Source organism: Salvia splendens, chromosome 3 (genome assembly GCF_004379255.2).
Source record: "Salvia splendens isolate huo1 chromosome 3, SspV2, whole genome shotgun sequence".
Classification (NCBI taxonomy): Eukaryota; Viridiplantae; Streptophyta; class Magnoliopsida; order Lamiales; family Lamiaceae; genus Salvia; species Salvia splendens.
In genome coordinates this window covers 20,545,931-20,560,400 of record NC_056034.1, presented here as the reverse complement: position 1 = coordinate 20,560,400, position 14,470 = coordinate 20,545,931, and the positions used below count along the sequence as shown (strand labels likewise).

The 14,470-nt window shown below is 38.5% G+C and overlaps 1 protein-coding gene and 1 pseudogene across 1 annotated transcript; both read left to right on the top strand.

Annotated features, from left to right (window-relative positions):
* The first annotated feature begins 168 nt into the window (after positions 1–168).
* On the top strand, positions 169–2,893 carry LOC121795417 (annotated as a pseudogene).
* Positions 2,894–3,245: 352 nt separating this feature from the next.
* Positions 3,246–3,605, top strand: LOC121796725. Its single transcript, XM_042195515.1, has one exon. The coding sequence runs from the start codon at positions 3,246–3,248 to the stop codon at positions 3,603–3,605; it is 360 nt and encodes a 119-aa protein (XP_042051449.1).
* The last annotated feature ends 10,865 nt before the right edge of the window (positions 3,606–14,470 follow it).

Sequence of the window (14,470 nt, the reverse complement as noted above, 5' to 3'; positions counted from 1 at the left end):
TTCCTTCTTATCGTGTAATCTTGTTGTTGATTCAATAAAACGTTCTTTCTTTTGATCATTCACGGGTTGAGGCTGCGTTTTATCGTTGAGATCGAGTATGCGAGCTAAGACAGGGAAGTTGCGAAGAAAAATCGTAACACCCCGCCAGATGTTTGTTTAATTGCCGCAATGGCTTTCTCCCCTTCTCTCAACCTCAAGTGCCACCCATGGACTTCTTCCCACAATCTCATTTACCGCTTCGCTTCTTATCCTTCAAGCCCATCAAACATAATCACATTGCAATTTTCAAGAAATTCAGCTAAACGGCCGTCGGCAAAGCTCTTACCCGCCGTCCCCTCGGGTATACCTAATGTTCTACTGTCGCCGGACTTTACTCCAAAGCAACTTTTGGATTGCCTTCGCGGCGAAAAGGATGAAAAATTGGCCCTCCGCCTCTTCCAGTTGGCCTCGGAGCAGCCAAATTTTGTGCCCGCGTTGCCTGTATACGAGGAGATTCTTGAAAAGCTAGGGAATGTGGGGTCCTTTGATTCCATCAGGAAAGTTTTGAATCATATGAAGCTTTCGAATATTGATGTTGTAGAGCCCGTATTCTTTATCTCGATTGGTAGTTATGCAAAATTTGAGCTGTATGATGAAGCAATTAGTGTGCTTGGTGTGATGGAGAAAGAATTTAGAGTGAGGCCAGGAACTCATGCCTATAACTTTCTAATGAATGTTCTTGTTGATGGGAATAAGTTGAAATTAGTGGAAAGTGTGCATTTGAAGATGATTAACAGTGGCGTTAAACCTGATATTTCGACGTTCAATATATTGATAAAGGCTTTGTGCAAGGCGCATCAGATAAGGCCTGCGATTTTGTTGATGGAGGAGATGCCTATGTATGGTTTAGCGCCGGATGAGAAGACTTTCACCACGATAATGCAGGGTTACATAGAGGAAGGGAATCTTGAGGGGGCTTTGAGGGTGAGGGAGCAAATGGTGGCGGCTCAGTGCCAGTGGAGTAATGTGACTATAAATGAGTTGATCAACGGCTTCTGCAAGGAGGGCAGGATCGAGGAGGCTCTGATATTTGTGCAGAAGATGGTTAACGAGGGGTTTTGCCCGGATAAGTTCACGTTCAATACTTTGATAAGTGGTTTGTGCAAAGCAGGGCATGTGAGCCATGCTCTAAGAGATCTTGGATTTGATGCTGCAAGAGGGGTTTGATCCCAATGTTTTCACATATAACACGGTGATATCTGGACTTTGCAAGAAGGGTGAAGTCAAAGAGGCAATGGAAGTTCTCAATCAAATGCTTTCGAGAGATTGCTCTCCAAATGCTGTCACATATAATGCCATTATCAGCACCTTGTGTAAAGGCAATCAGGTAGAAGAAGCTACCGAGCTTGCACGCAGCTTGACTAGCAAGGGTATTCTTCCTGATGTATCGACTTTTAACTCTCTCATACAAGGTCTTTGTTTAACCAGCAACTTCAACATTGCAATGGAGTTATTCTCCGAGATGAAGATGGAAGGGTGTGAACCAGATGAGTTCACTTACAACATATTGATTGACTGCCTGTGTGGCAAAGGCAAGCTTGAGGAAGCACTGAGGCTACTTAAGGATATGGAATCGAGTGGCTGTGCAAGAAGTGTGATAACTTATAACACTCTGATTGATGGGTTCTGCAAGAGCAGGAAAATTGAAGAAGCAGAGGAGATCTTTGATCAGATGGAACTTCAAGGGGTCTCGAGAAATCTGGTCACGTATAACACTCTTATTGATGGTCTCTGCAAGGCCAAGAGGGTGGATGAGGCTGCTCAGCTTATGGACCAGGTGATAATGGAGGGGCTGAAACCGGATAAGTTCACTTACAATTCCCTCCTTTCCCACTTTTGTAGAGAAGGAGATATTCAAAAGGCTGCGGATATTGTGCAGACAATGACTTCAAACGGGTGTGAGCCAGATGTGGTGACTTATGGAACCTTGATTCAGGGGCTGTGTAAAGCTGGAAGAGTCGAGGTTGCTACGAGGCTTCTCAGAAGCCTCCAGATGAAAGGAATGGTTTTGACTCCGCATGCTTATAATCCTGTGGTGCAGGCGCTTTTCAGGAGGAGAAAAGTGAAAGAAGCGATGCAGCTCTTCAGGGAAATGGAGGAGAAGAATGATCCTCCCGATGCCATATCGTACAAGATTGTTTTCCGGGGGCTCTGCTCTGGTGGCGGCCACATAGGCGAAGCTGTTGATTTTGCACTTGAAGTGGCTGAGAAAGGCTATCTCCCGGACGTTTCTTCATTCAATATGTTGGCTGAAGGGCTTTGTTCTTTGAACATGGAGGAAACACTAGTGAAACTCGTCGACAAGATAATGGTGAAAGCAAGATTTTCACAGAATGAGGCGGCTATGATAAGGGGTTTCCTTAAAATCCGTAAATTTTCAGATGCATTGGCTGGTTTTGGCCGGGTTTTGGAGAGCCGAAAACCCAGAAAAAGTTACTGGCGATGATAAACGTTGGTAGAGTTATGTTAGGAGTAAATTATCTGCTCTCAGGAGGTTCTTGAATTGCAGAGGTTATGAAATTTTGGTGCTGAAAGGTTAGGGGAAACGATTGAGGTGCCGAGGCTTGTGTTGAAACAGTCGGAAGGTTTTATATAAGTTGGTATCCAAATGCAAGGAAGTGTTGCTGTAATTTGACTTGCATTCAACTCTATAAATTGTTGGTAGGTTATGTCAGTCTTTCATCTTAGACTAAATTATGGGTACCCACAGTTGATGGAATTGAAATCCAGTTGATTTAATAATCGCTTTGGCTCTCCTTGATGACCTGACCACCCATTTAGCAAGTGAGATTATGTAAATGCTCACTCAGAAAGTTACCTAGGCTCTATTATATGCATATTCTTCTTGATTTCATGTTTTTCACTTGTTACCACAAGCACAAAAACATACTACGAAAGGGTTAGAACAACACATCCATATGCTGACATGGAAGTGCAGCACAATTGTAATTTATATTACTATCAATTTTGTTGTTTTATTTTTTACACAATGAAAATAATTTTAAATTGTATATTAATTTAGAGAGAGGGTGGATATTGAGGAGTTAGTTAGAGGGCCATTCGCCACTACCCTAACCAACTCAACTAACAAAACAATCCATTCTTAAAATTAGTTGAGATTAGGTCGACGATCATCTATCTATTTATTCTATTGTACTCAATATAATTTCATTTTCAATCTATTGAACAACAATTCGTGCACTAAAATGGCAAACTCAATACTGGAAAGGCTACTGCCGCGTCCAAGGTGGCCCGTGCTAGTCTACGCCGCCACGTGGACGACTATATTGACGGCGACGGTGGCCATGGCGTCCTTCACCCCCGAGATAGCGTTTGTTTCGGCTGTTAATCCAACCTCGCAGCCGTGCAGTGGAGCGGCAGCCTCCGTTAGGCTGCCGTTAGATGTTCCGTCTGAGAATTTGTGCATCCATGCTTCGCTTTTTAAGCGGTCGAGAATCGATATGTTTGTGCCGCCTATTTTCGCAGCCACCATTGTTGCTTGTTCGGCTTTTGTTGTGAAAGCTATGGGATTATGGGAAGAAGAAGAAGAAGATCAAGATAATTAACCACTTCATTTTTTTTTGGTTCTATTGATTGTTTTCAAATTAACATAATGATATGTATGGTATTTTTGTGCATGTATTCCGTCCATATGTGCAGATATGTTTTTATCAAGTTTGTGTTAGCATTGTATTCAAGTAAAATTGAATTCATTATTAATGTGGTAATCTTTCTAGTTGAAGGGGAGTAAAATACCATTGTGATCATATTAAGCTTAGGCTCTACGGTGAATTTGAATCTATAAATGCCATTAGAATCATTTTAAAATTATGTCATAATTTTTCATGGAATGAACCTTTTTTTATTTTTTCCTCTTAATTAAGAATTGAATAATATCTATTATTGTGGGGAGTGTTATATTGCTAACTGGAGTATTAAAAAACCTTAATAGGGGTATTAAGGTCAATTTACAACAAATTAGTTATAATTAACTTTTGAAAAAATATCTCATAACTTTTAAACGCATATAACTTTCTCGATTTAAATTATTTTTTCGCACAACATATATCAAATTAAAGATAATTTCATAAGCATTCTAACGAGATCTCACATGCATATATTCCGATGTCAAAATTTGAAAAAAAAAATTGAAATTTTTTCATAAATTTCGTTAACAGCTTTATATCAATACACGACACATAATATGTCAATACAATGCATGTTCAATGTCAATATTAAATTGTATTGACATTGTCATGTCTTTGTGTTGATGTATTTCATACATTGTATTGACATTGTGTTCCTAAACCAGTTGTTATTATCTTTTTAATATTAAAAAATGAAAAACGAAATTACACATGACAAATTGTAGACCACAAGATTTTAAAAATCTTATGATCTTAAATTAGTTATAGTTAACTATTAAATGATGAGTTAACAATTGATCATTTCCTTATCTATTGTTACCATGTATAGAGAAAGAAGGTGGTATTGGAATGGTGGGATTCAAACACTCGATTGATTCAATTTCATTCTAATTGGGATGGTGAGTGATAAAAAATTATTCTATCCGTTTCAATTAAATTGAATTATTTTAAATTGAATTGTTCTATTTGAGGTCTTAACTAAATTTGGTTATTTTCTTTTTTTTTTAGCCAAAAACAAAATCAAATCATTAATCACTTAGTACTTTATTCTATTATCTAGTTTACTCTCAATTTAAAGTAATGGTTTGGTGGTTTTCAATAGCAAGTAAATTATAACAAATAAAGTTATGTTGATATAATTTACACCTTTTATTCTCCTATCACTAGCATCAGTGGCAGGAATTTTGTCTAGTAGGGGGAGTTCACTAAATTTTTTATATAGTCAAAAATATATACTGTATATATTATTTAAAGAAAATTAAATACTTTCTCTTTATTATGTTTCCACTTTTTATTTTGAAATGACTTATATACATACATTATATCATTTCGTTTTTGTTATTTTTAGTAAATAAACCATGCATTCTTAAAAAAGTGGACTTAGATTCAAAAAATTTCCTTTCATATATTTCAAAAAATACACGTAGAGTTAAAAGAAAGTGCAAAATAAAGCATATGAGAAGTAATAGCATATAAATATACACAATTATAAAAACTACTACTCCCTCCGTCCCACTTTAGGAGTCTCGATCACTTTTGCACACTCGTTTTGTAAAAATCATAATAAATAGTTAAAGTGGATAAATGGTAGAGTAAGAGAGAGAAAAATGTCCTCGTGTTCTCAAATTTTTATGAAGAATGATAAAAAAAAATTTGCACGATTGGTTTAAAACTGAAAAGAAAAATCAAGAATTGGAAAATTGAAAATGCTAACAATAAAAATCAAAACCTAAAAAAAAAGGTTCCAATGCTAAACTAAATAAACAATTAGGGTAATACTATGTGGCCAATAGAATATTTTGGTCAATATACATAACAAACAAATAATAAATTAATAAGTATATTTAATGTTTATGTGTCTTTACAAAACAATCCTTTATTAATAATATTAATATTAAATTCTTCAATGGAGTTTGAGTAATGGAAATTGGTGTCTGTGGAATGGGTCCGAGGAATGGTTGGAGTGGGGATTTGGCGGTATAATTTTAATCTTTTATTTAGCCTAATTTTAGAATTTATTTATTTTTAGACACTTTTATAGTACCGTTTAAAATAAAAATAATTCATAAATTAAGTTATAATATTTGTATAATATTATATTTTAGTATTATCAATTGTAAGGGTTATATATTTTCTCCGTCTTATGCTATTCGCACTTTTCATTTTAAGTTGTAAATTTATGATTGAATAATTTGCGTAATTAAATTAGTATTTTAAATTTAATAGAAGAACACTTAATAATGGAACAAATAAATACTAGTAATTTTTTTTAAAATTGAAATAATACAAATAGTTTGGAACGAACTAAAAAAGAAAAGTACGAGTAGAATGAGACGGGGGTGGTATAATATAGTATAGTATCTTATGGATTGATATGGTTAGTATTTATTTATATACTAGGTGTTTACGTTTGTATATTAGTAATTAGTATGAAAATTATAGTATAATTGAATATTATATTATTATTAATATTTTAAAATTATAAATTTTTTTTTACATATATGAATTAGATATTAATCAAGATTTGCTCTAAAATTTCAGAACAATTGAAATTAACATTGAAAGTCCACATCTTAGTATCAGTTGAGACCCAAAATGAGTTGAATAATTTAATTACTATTATTATTATTAAAACCGCATAAATGACACAATTAGGGCTAGGAAAATATATCGAAATATCGAAATACCGCACTTACCGTACCGAAAATACCGAATTTTCGGTATACCATTTTAGGTACGGTAAAGGTATGCATTTTGTATATACCGCGTTATACCGCATCATGCCGCAGATTTGCGGTATGATGCGGTATAACGCGGTATACCGCAAATACGGTATATACCGTATATACCCCAGATATACCATTTATTATTTATAAAATATATTATTATATAATTTTATTAAACATAATTAGGAGGAATTCTTGCTGCAACCCTAGAAGTCATTATCTCCGCCACCACCACCAAATTCTCCCTGAGAATCCAAAATTGAGACACCACCATCACCATTTCTTCCTCTATCCAGCACGACGCATCGAGCTCGACCATTGCTTAGCGCCGCTGAGCTCCCCGCCAACAATCCTGTGCGAGGCTTGTGTCGAAGAACACCAAGAAGAAGTTCAAAAGGCGTATCGTTCCAACCCTTGTTCTCCATTTTCATTTGATAAACTGTATTCGTTTTTTCATCGCCAGACCAGATCAAATGCTTCCATATAAAGAACCCTAAACCGTACTAAATCCCTAAATTCTACTCTTCTGAATCTGATCCAATCCTACATTGATTCTCTTCCCTTTCTCTCGCCTGCGTCGCCACCACCTCGCCTACGTCGTCTTGTCGGTCTACTCCTCCACGATACAGTCTCTTTTCCGATTTCCACCACGGCTAATGTTTCCCCTTCTTTGTCATCTCAGGTGTTGAAGATGGAGAAGATGAAGGTGGAGAAGATGAAGAGGGAGAAGAAGTTGATGAGGCTGGGGTTTGAGGGTAGGAAGGAGGGCTTTATTACTAAGGAGTGATGAATGAAGGTGTTAGACTTTATAACTTTGTGTTTTGATATCTCAAGTGTTCACAAATGATTGGTTGAGTGTGGATTGTGTTTGATTATTTGTGTGAATTTAGAGTTCCTTTCTGGGATGTTCATTTGCTTCACCCTTCTTTATTGTGCTTGCATTTGGTATTGGTGCCTTGGTGGTGTGCGTTTTTGTGAAAGTTGTGTAGGGTTCTTGTTTCATGGCTGTGTAAGATTCATCAACTGTTTTCTTTAGAACTCGAAGAAGTAATCAACACTATGATTTCGAGCATATAAGTTTGAGTTAGATATTTCTCAGAATTGTGTGTCCATGGCATTAATGTTTCGAAGTTAATTCTAATACTCATATTGGTAGAGTATAAATGGTGTAGGATTATGCTCATTGAAAAGAATTGCTTCAGCTTGCCTGGATATTTATTGGAATGCCATAGCTTTCTGCGATTTTCATTGCCTTCACCCTTCATTGCGATATAAGTTGGAAGGACTTAGTTTTTTCTTTTGGTTTTTTTCTCTGGTTGCCTTATGTTGTTGGTGATGTGGCTGGGGCTGATGGAGGTGGTGTTCGTCGGAAATATGACTAGGGCGGTGTTGTATGTGATGAGGAAGTATGGGTATCTTGAGGAGAAGGAGAGAGGGGTGATTGTATATGAGGAGGAAGAGGATGAGCTTTGATTGATGGCTGTAGTTTGATTAGTTTTAAGTTTTTTTTTCTCTTTTTTTGGTAAATGGATTATTTGTATGTTTTGATCTTATGTTTTCTTTGTTGTAAATTTGCATTGATTGTTAAGCAGCTGATATTTTTAAAGGGAATGGCAGCTTCTGTAAGTATAACTTGAATCAAGGATTGTCAAAAATTAAACTTTCGGTAGGTTTTGTCATGCGGTACGGTATATCAAAATGTCGGCAAGGTAACGATATCTAAATTTTGGTATACCGACTTTTCGGTATACCGGTATGCGGTATACCGAAAAAAGCGATACGATAAAGGTAAGGTTTTTGGCCATACTGCACTTTTCGGTACGGTATGCGGTATGACCATTTCGGTGCGGTATACCGTACCGTTTCAACCCTAGACACAATTTAAGTTTTCAAATTATTACTAACATTATCTTTTTATAAATAATTGAATTATAAACTATAATATGTCTCAATGTAATGTAAATATAGATATTTGCATATATATATTTTTTACATTATTATGGTGTATTGTAACGAGGTCTGCTTATTATGTCAATTCCAGTTAATCGGTTATAGATTTTGGGTGTCAAACCCAAATCTTAATCGGTTCCTACACTAACTTGTCCGTTGATAACTGGCCGATTAGTGTAGGAATCAAAATGTCCAAAAGCAAGTAGTAATATTCAATAACTAATACTCTCTCCGTTTCGCCATAGTTGAGTCATTTTACCATTCCGGGAAGTTTCTTTATAGTTGAGTCGTTTCTAAAAAAGGAAATAATTAGCAGATTTAATGGTGATTTATGCAAATTCTAAACACCCCTAATTACACTTAATTAATGTAATTTAATGAAGAAAACCATCCGCCCTTTTGTGTGGCTCATTTTCCACATCTGTCGTCTCTCTCTACACAACAACTCTCTCTTCTCTCTACCCCAATTCTGAAACCCTAGATCCAGATCCGCCGCCCTCATACTCTCTCATTTCGCCCACCCCACAATGGGCCGCTCGCCCTACCCCGGAGGCGATGGATGGATTAACCCTCGCCTCACCCGCGTTCCAGTCGGCACGCGCGGTAGAGGGCAGATTTCGTCCGCTTCCCGGAGAAGAGGTCGTATCTCGGCGAGTTCCCAGGGGAGAGGTCGTATTTTGAGCAATTCCCGCCGTAGATCTCGACAATCAGCCCGAGATGATGAAGGGTTAATCCACCATCTATTCTTGTTCATCTGTCGGTCCCACATCGCGAACCCGCCGGAAGCGTAGGTGTCTCTCCCCTGACCGGAGGCCTTGCGGGTGGTGTCGACGGATCCTGAACCCCGACCGGTTGCGTAATTGGCGGTGAAGGCAGCGCATCCCCGACTGGAGGCGTACCTGGCGGTGAAGGCCGCGCCTCCCCGACCGGAGGTCTTGCTGGTGGTGAAGGCGACGACATTTATGAGGTGACTGACAACCCAGTAATGTCGGATGAAGAATTTGTAAGGCGGTATGTCGTCACCGAGGCCGACAAGGAAGCATGGGAGAGAAACAAGGCAGAAAGGGAGGTGAAGACACTCTTCGGTGAAAATTGCTTGGATCCGTAATATGGGTGAGATCTTTCTGTATGCTTACTTTAGGGTTATAGATTGTCATTTGTGTTTTGATATGTGATCGTTTGTTATGTTTGTGTGATCCGTGATATGTACTCTAATTGAATGGGTTGTCTTTGGTTTATATATCTGCGATTAAGCTGGTGATGTTGTGATGTTGTGAATTTGGTTGGTGATGGTGTTCGTGATGTTGTGAATTTGGTTGGTGATGGAGTTGTTGATGTTGTGAATTTGGTTGGTGCTGGTGCTGGTGATGTTGTGTTGTTGTGAATTTGGTTGGTGATGGTTCTGGGGATGTTTTGATGTTGTGATTTTGGTGGTGATGGTGTTGTTGATGTTGTGGTGTTGTGAATGTGGTTGTTGATGAATTGTTTGCACAGTTACATGCATTTAGATAAACATAATCCATGATTTCTGCATAGTTACAACATTGTACAAATACAAAATGCATCATTTCAGCCTATTGACTGCCTATTCAAAACACTAGCATAATATGTGCATTCATGTGTATTCACTGAATGCATCATTCATGCACAAAGGCAGCCTATCCAAAAAACACAAAAGCTTCTTCTATACCTTCATAATCCTAATGACTGAGCAATCATCTCCAATCCCCCTGGTTGCTCCCTTGGTCCCGCAGATAAGCAATTGCTTGCATAGCCAGCTCCACTGGAACTTCTAGACCCATTGGAAGTTGATTAGTCCTCCTTAAATGTGCTTTCCCTATGTGGGGCAACTTGTAGCTGTTATGACCCTGGACTTTCATGATTTCCATGAAACAGCCTTGAAGACTTAGGAAAACATTGTCCAAAGTCTGTGGCTGTAATTCATTGAATGATTGCACCATTACATTAACTAAATCATCTACATTTTTTCATGCAGTCTGAGTTTGCAGTGATTGTATTGCTCTGAACCAACCTAAATCATTAACATTAGTGTCATGTGAGTTAGGTGGTTGTTGCACAAGTGATATTGAGAAACCACTTTGTTGTGCAGCTTCTTTGAAAGCTGGATCATTATCTTTGATGTGTGGTCTTGCATTGTCTTGTTCTTGCATTGTCTTGTTGTATCTTGAGAACTTTAGTTGCCCCATCAGGCCACTTGGCTATGATGGCAGGTAATATCTGTTCCCAAGAAGGTGCCATGCATTAAAAACTCATTTACACAACATTACAAAGCTTCATTACTAGTGTATCATGAGTATGTAGGTACACTGGTATGTAATGGCTGATGTGCACACATTAATTGCATTACAAAGATGCAAACATTACCTCATTTGCACAACATTACAAAGCTTCATTACTAGTTGTCACGACCGCACTTCCTAAGGATAGAAAGCACGGTGGATCGGGACTAGTGGGGGAATTAAGAAGCGGGGAAGAATGGGGAAAACAATCAAGGAAGTACGACATATAGATCAAAAGACGAAGTTCCATTATCAAATCCAAGTTTCAGTCATGAAGTAACGTAGTGTGAATGACATAGTTCAACAACTTAAAAAGAAGTACAAATTTTTAAGACTTAGAGTAGCGGAAGCAATTGAGAGTTTGACTACTACTATGTATGAAGACACAATAGCAACCGGAACATTTATTGAATACTGTCTTTGTCCAAATGCTCAACATCCTCCGTCCCCCGTCCATGCCCAACCTGAACATAGGGAAAACATATGCAGGGGCTGAGTACTTGATGCACTCAGTGAACTCATGCCCGAAATACATTTCATCAATTAAGTTATGTCAAGCCATCGTTGAGTGAAACTCGGGTTTTACTTTAAAAGGCCGAGAAACACTAAAATCATTTCCTCATCATTTCAAAAACAATCATTTCTCCTTGATTTACTTAAGAAACTGCCATATATGTTCTTTAGGGTGCCGTGTAGGGGGCCACTTACCACGAGCACGAAAACCGGCCAACCCGTTCGATGACTCATGGTCCTCATCGTGTACACTAGTCCGAGTAGGGACGCACCCTTGCTAGGACCCGAATTCGATTAAACTCATAGTAGGGACTCACTCCCCACTAAGCAATCATCAACATCAACATCAATCTCATCAACATCCTGTGAACGAGAATGTGACCGCAAACTCGTTCACTAGACCGGACGACCCAAAAGACGGCTCACGATCCCCATTGGTGTACACTAGCCTGAGTAGGGACTCACTCCCCAGTCAGGCCCGAATTCGATTTCAATAGGTCTAGTAGGGACAACTCCCTTGCTAAACAAACAGATAGGCATTTCTCCAAAACAAAAACATGGCATGACATACCCTTTGCAAACTTTATTTTTCCTCAAAAACATATTTAAAACATAACTCATTTTTCTGTCAAGGTCGAGCATCATCATATCACATCCACAAAGTTGAGCAATTCACAACCACTCAAAAGCTATCACTTTCACAATCAATTCACAACATATGACCATCACTTTCACACCTTAAACACATATATCACATCGTCATGGAATGAAATAATACTTGGCAATCACACTTAGAAAGCAATTCATCACTTTAAAAGATGCTCAAACCGGATATAATAAATCGCAAGCTCTTGAAATTAATTTAGTTCGAATGCTCACAAAATACTTAGTTAGAAAGCCCACCTCAAAAGCTTAGGATTTCCGTAAACAGTTCCTCGTTCCGACTTTTAGCGTGCGTGCGAACCACCGTTTCGGAAAATACATAAAGTTCTCATCAAATCTCGGTAACGAAGGTATTTAGAATGCATGCACTCTAATTTAAGTCTTTTATTTCGTTTTCTCAGTTTTCGTGTATTTTCGATTATTCGGCGGCCGCCCAAGGCGTCGCTTGCGGCGCCGGTCGGCCATTTACGCTTATAACTCCTTCGTTGACTCCTCATAATTTTCCTCCACGATGTCGGAATAAATTCCCAAAAATTATTTAAGCGTATAATTAAATTATCGCAACTATTTCTCTTCGCAATTATATTTATTTCGCACTTGGAATAAAATTATTCGCCTTTCGAAATTCTGGGATTTAATTAGTTTGGCCCAAAGATTTAATTACTTAGCCCACCTTATCCCTTCAAATTAATTGGTGAGACCCAACTACTAATTATATACCCACCTTATATCTCCAAAACAAAACAATTTCCCAACAAAAAAAATATGAGGCCCAATTCAAAAACAAACAAAAGAGGCCCAATCCTCATTCTCTCTCTTATTCTTTTCCTCCTTCCCTCTCTCTCTTCGACATCTCCCTCCCTCCTTCTTCTTCTTCCTTTCTTTTTTTTTTAAAAAAGCCACCGGAAATCGATTCCCCAGCCACCGGAAATCGACGGGAGGTGCTGCTACCCGTCGGAGATGCTGCCGCCCGTCAGGAGCTGCTGCCGTCCGCCGCGAGCTGCTGTCTTGCCGTCCGCCGAGAGCTGCTGTCTCGCCGTCGCCGCCTGCACCGGCACCGCCGCTGTCTCGCCGGAAAGAGGAGACGTCGCGGGTCGTCGCCGTGGGAGGTCCAGCCTCCGGGGCGCTGTCCGCACCGGGGAAAGTCGAGCGCGGCTGTCCGCCGCTGCCCGTCGCCGGCGGCGGCTTCTTCTTCTTAACAACCCCGAACGACCCCGATTCAACCCGCAAGGTACGTTTTTATTACAAAGTTGTGTTCTTTCGGGCTTTCGATTAAGTTCGGTGAGTGTTCGGTAAATTCTTAGTTGTTGTATTGTTTGAAAACTTGTGGAAGGTGAATTATGAAATGATGTAGGCAATATATATACATACAACAATTCATGCTTTAGGATGGGAGAGAATTATACCTTCAACTTGGTTGGTTTTGGTGGTGAATGAACGAGAATGGTGAAAAAGGATCCTCCTCCTCTTGCCTTCGATTTCTCTCTCGGCTCCCTCTCTCAATCTTTCTTTTTTTTTTGTGTGTAAATTGTGAGGAGTTAGAGAAGAGGTAAAAGAAGAAGTGGTGGGTGACTCTTGGTTTGTAGGCATTGATGGTGGAAGATAGAAGGTGAAGAAGTGGAGATTTGGAGGGTCTCCACTTTGAAGGGGGAGGGGCGTCGACTAGGAGGGAGGGAAGGAGAAGAAGAAGAGGGGGGGGGGTCTTTGGGCTTGAGTTAATTTAATTCCATTTTGTTGCCCATGTTAGAAATATTATGGTTGAGTTAGACTTTTAAATAATTAGGGCCCAAGCTATTTTTTAGGTAGACAATTGGACTCTAATTAAATTTTGCAAAGCCCAAAATAAATTCATACTTTATATTTTCGTATTTTCCTTCGATAATTAAAATTCACGGGTCTTTATTAAATTTTGTTATTTCGTTCTTCACAACCAAAAAAATTAAAGTACGTTTAACGGCACAACTTATATTTGGTGTTGTTCCAAATATAATCCTTTCAACCATTCCTCGATTTACGCACGTCGTCTTCCATAAAAAAATATTCATTTCCACGTATTTCATTCGTCTTGCTAAATATAGCAATATCGTCGTCATTCCTTCAACGAGACCTTCAACATGTCTCTCAAAGTTCATAATTAAATAAAATAAGTACGTTCCTTTTCACATTAAACACATAAACATACTTTTTCTCAAATCACATTTATCGAGAAGCATAGTATTCGAAATAATTTTATCAATTATCTCGTTACATAAATTAGATTCGTACTTAAAAGTACGGGTGTTACACTAGTGTATCATGAGTATGTAGGTACACTGGTATGTAATGGCTGATGTGCACAAATTAATTGCATTAAAGAGATGCAAACATTACCTTGTTGATCAAGCAGTCCCTGGTCACATCTTTTGTGATACTCTCTATGGGTTTTGTCTCCAAAGTGCCTGTCATTCTGTTCTTGCTTGACCTTTTGGCTTGAACTTGTTTGGTAAATGAAAAAATTCCAATTTTTCCATCAAACAAGACTTCACCACTAACACCAAACAAGGGCCTACAAACTGCACACATGAACATAATTTTTTATATGAACTGCTTATTTTTACATGTTCTATGAGGTTCTTCATCTCCTGGAGCAAGA

What these genes read in the sequence shown, in the direction of transcription:
- LOC121796725 (XM_042195515.1), top strand. Translation starts at nt 3,246, where the DNA reads ATGGCAAACTCAATACTGGAAAGGCTACTGCCGCGTCCAAGGTGGCCC.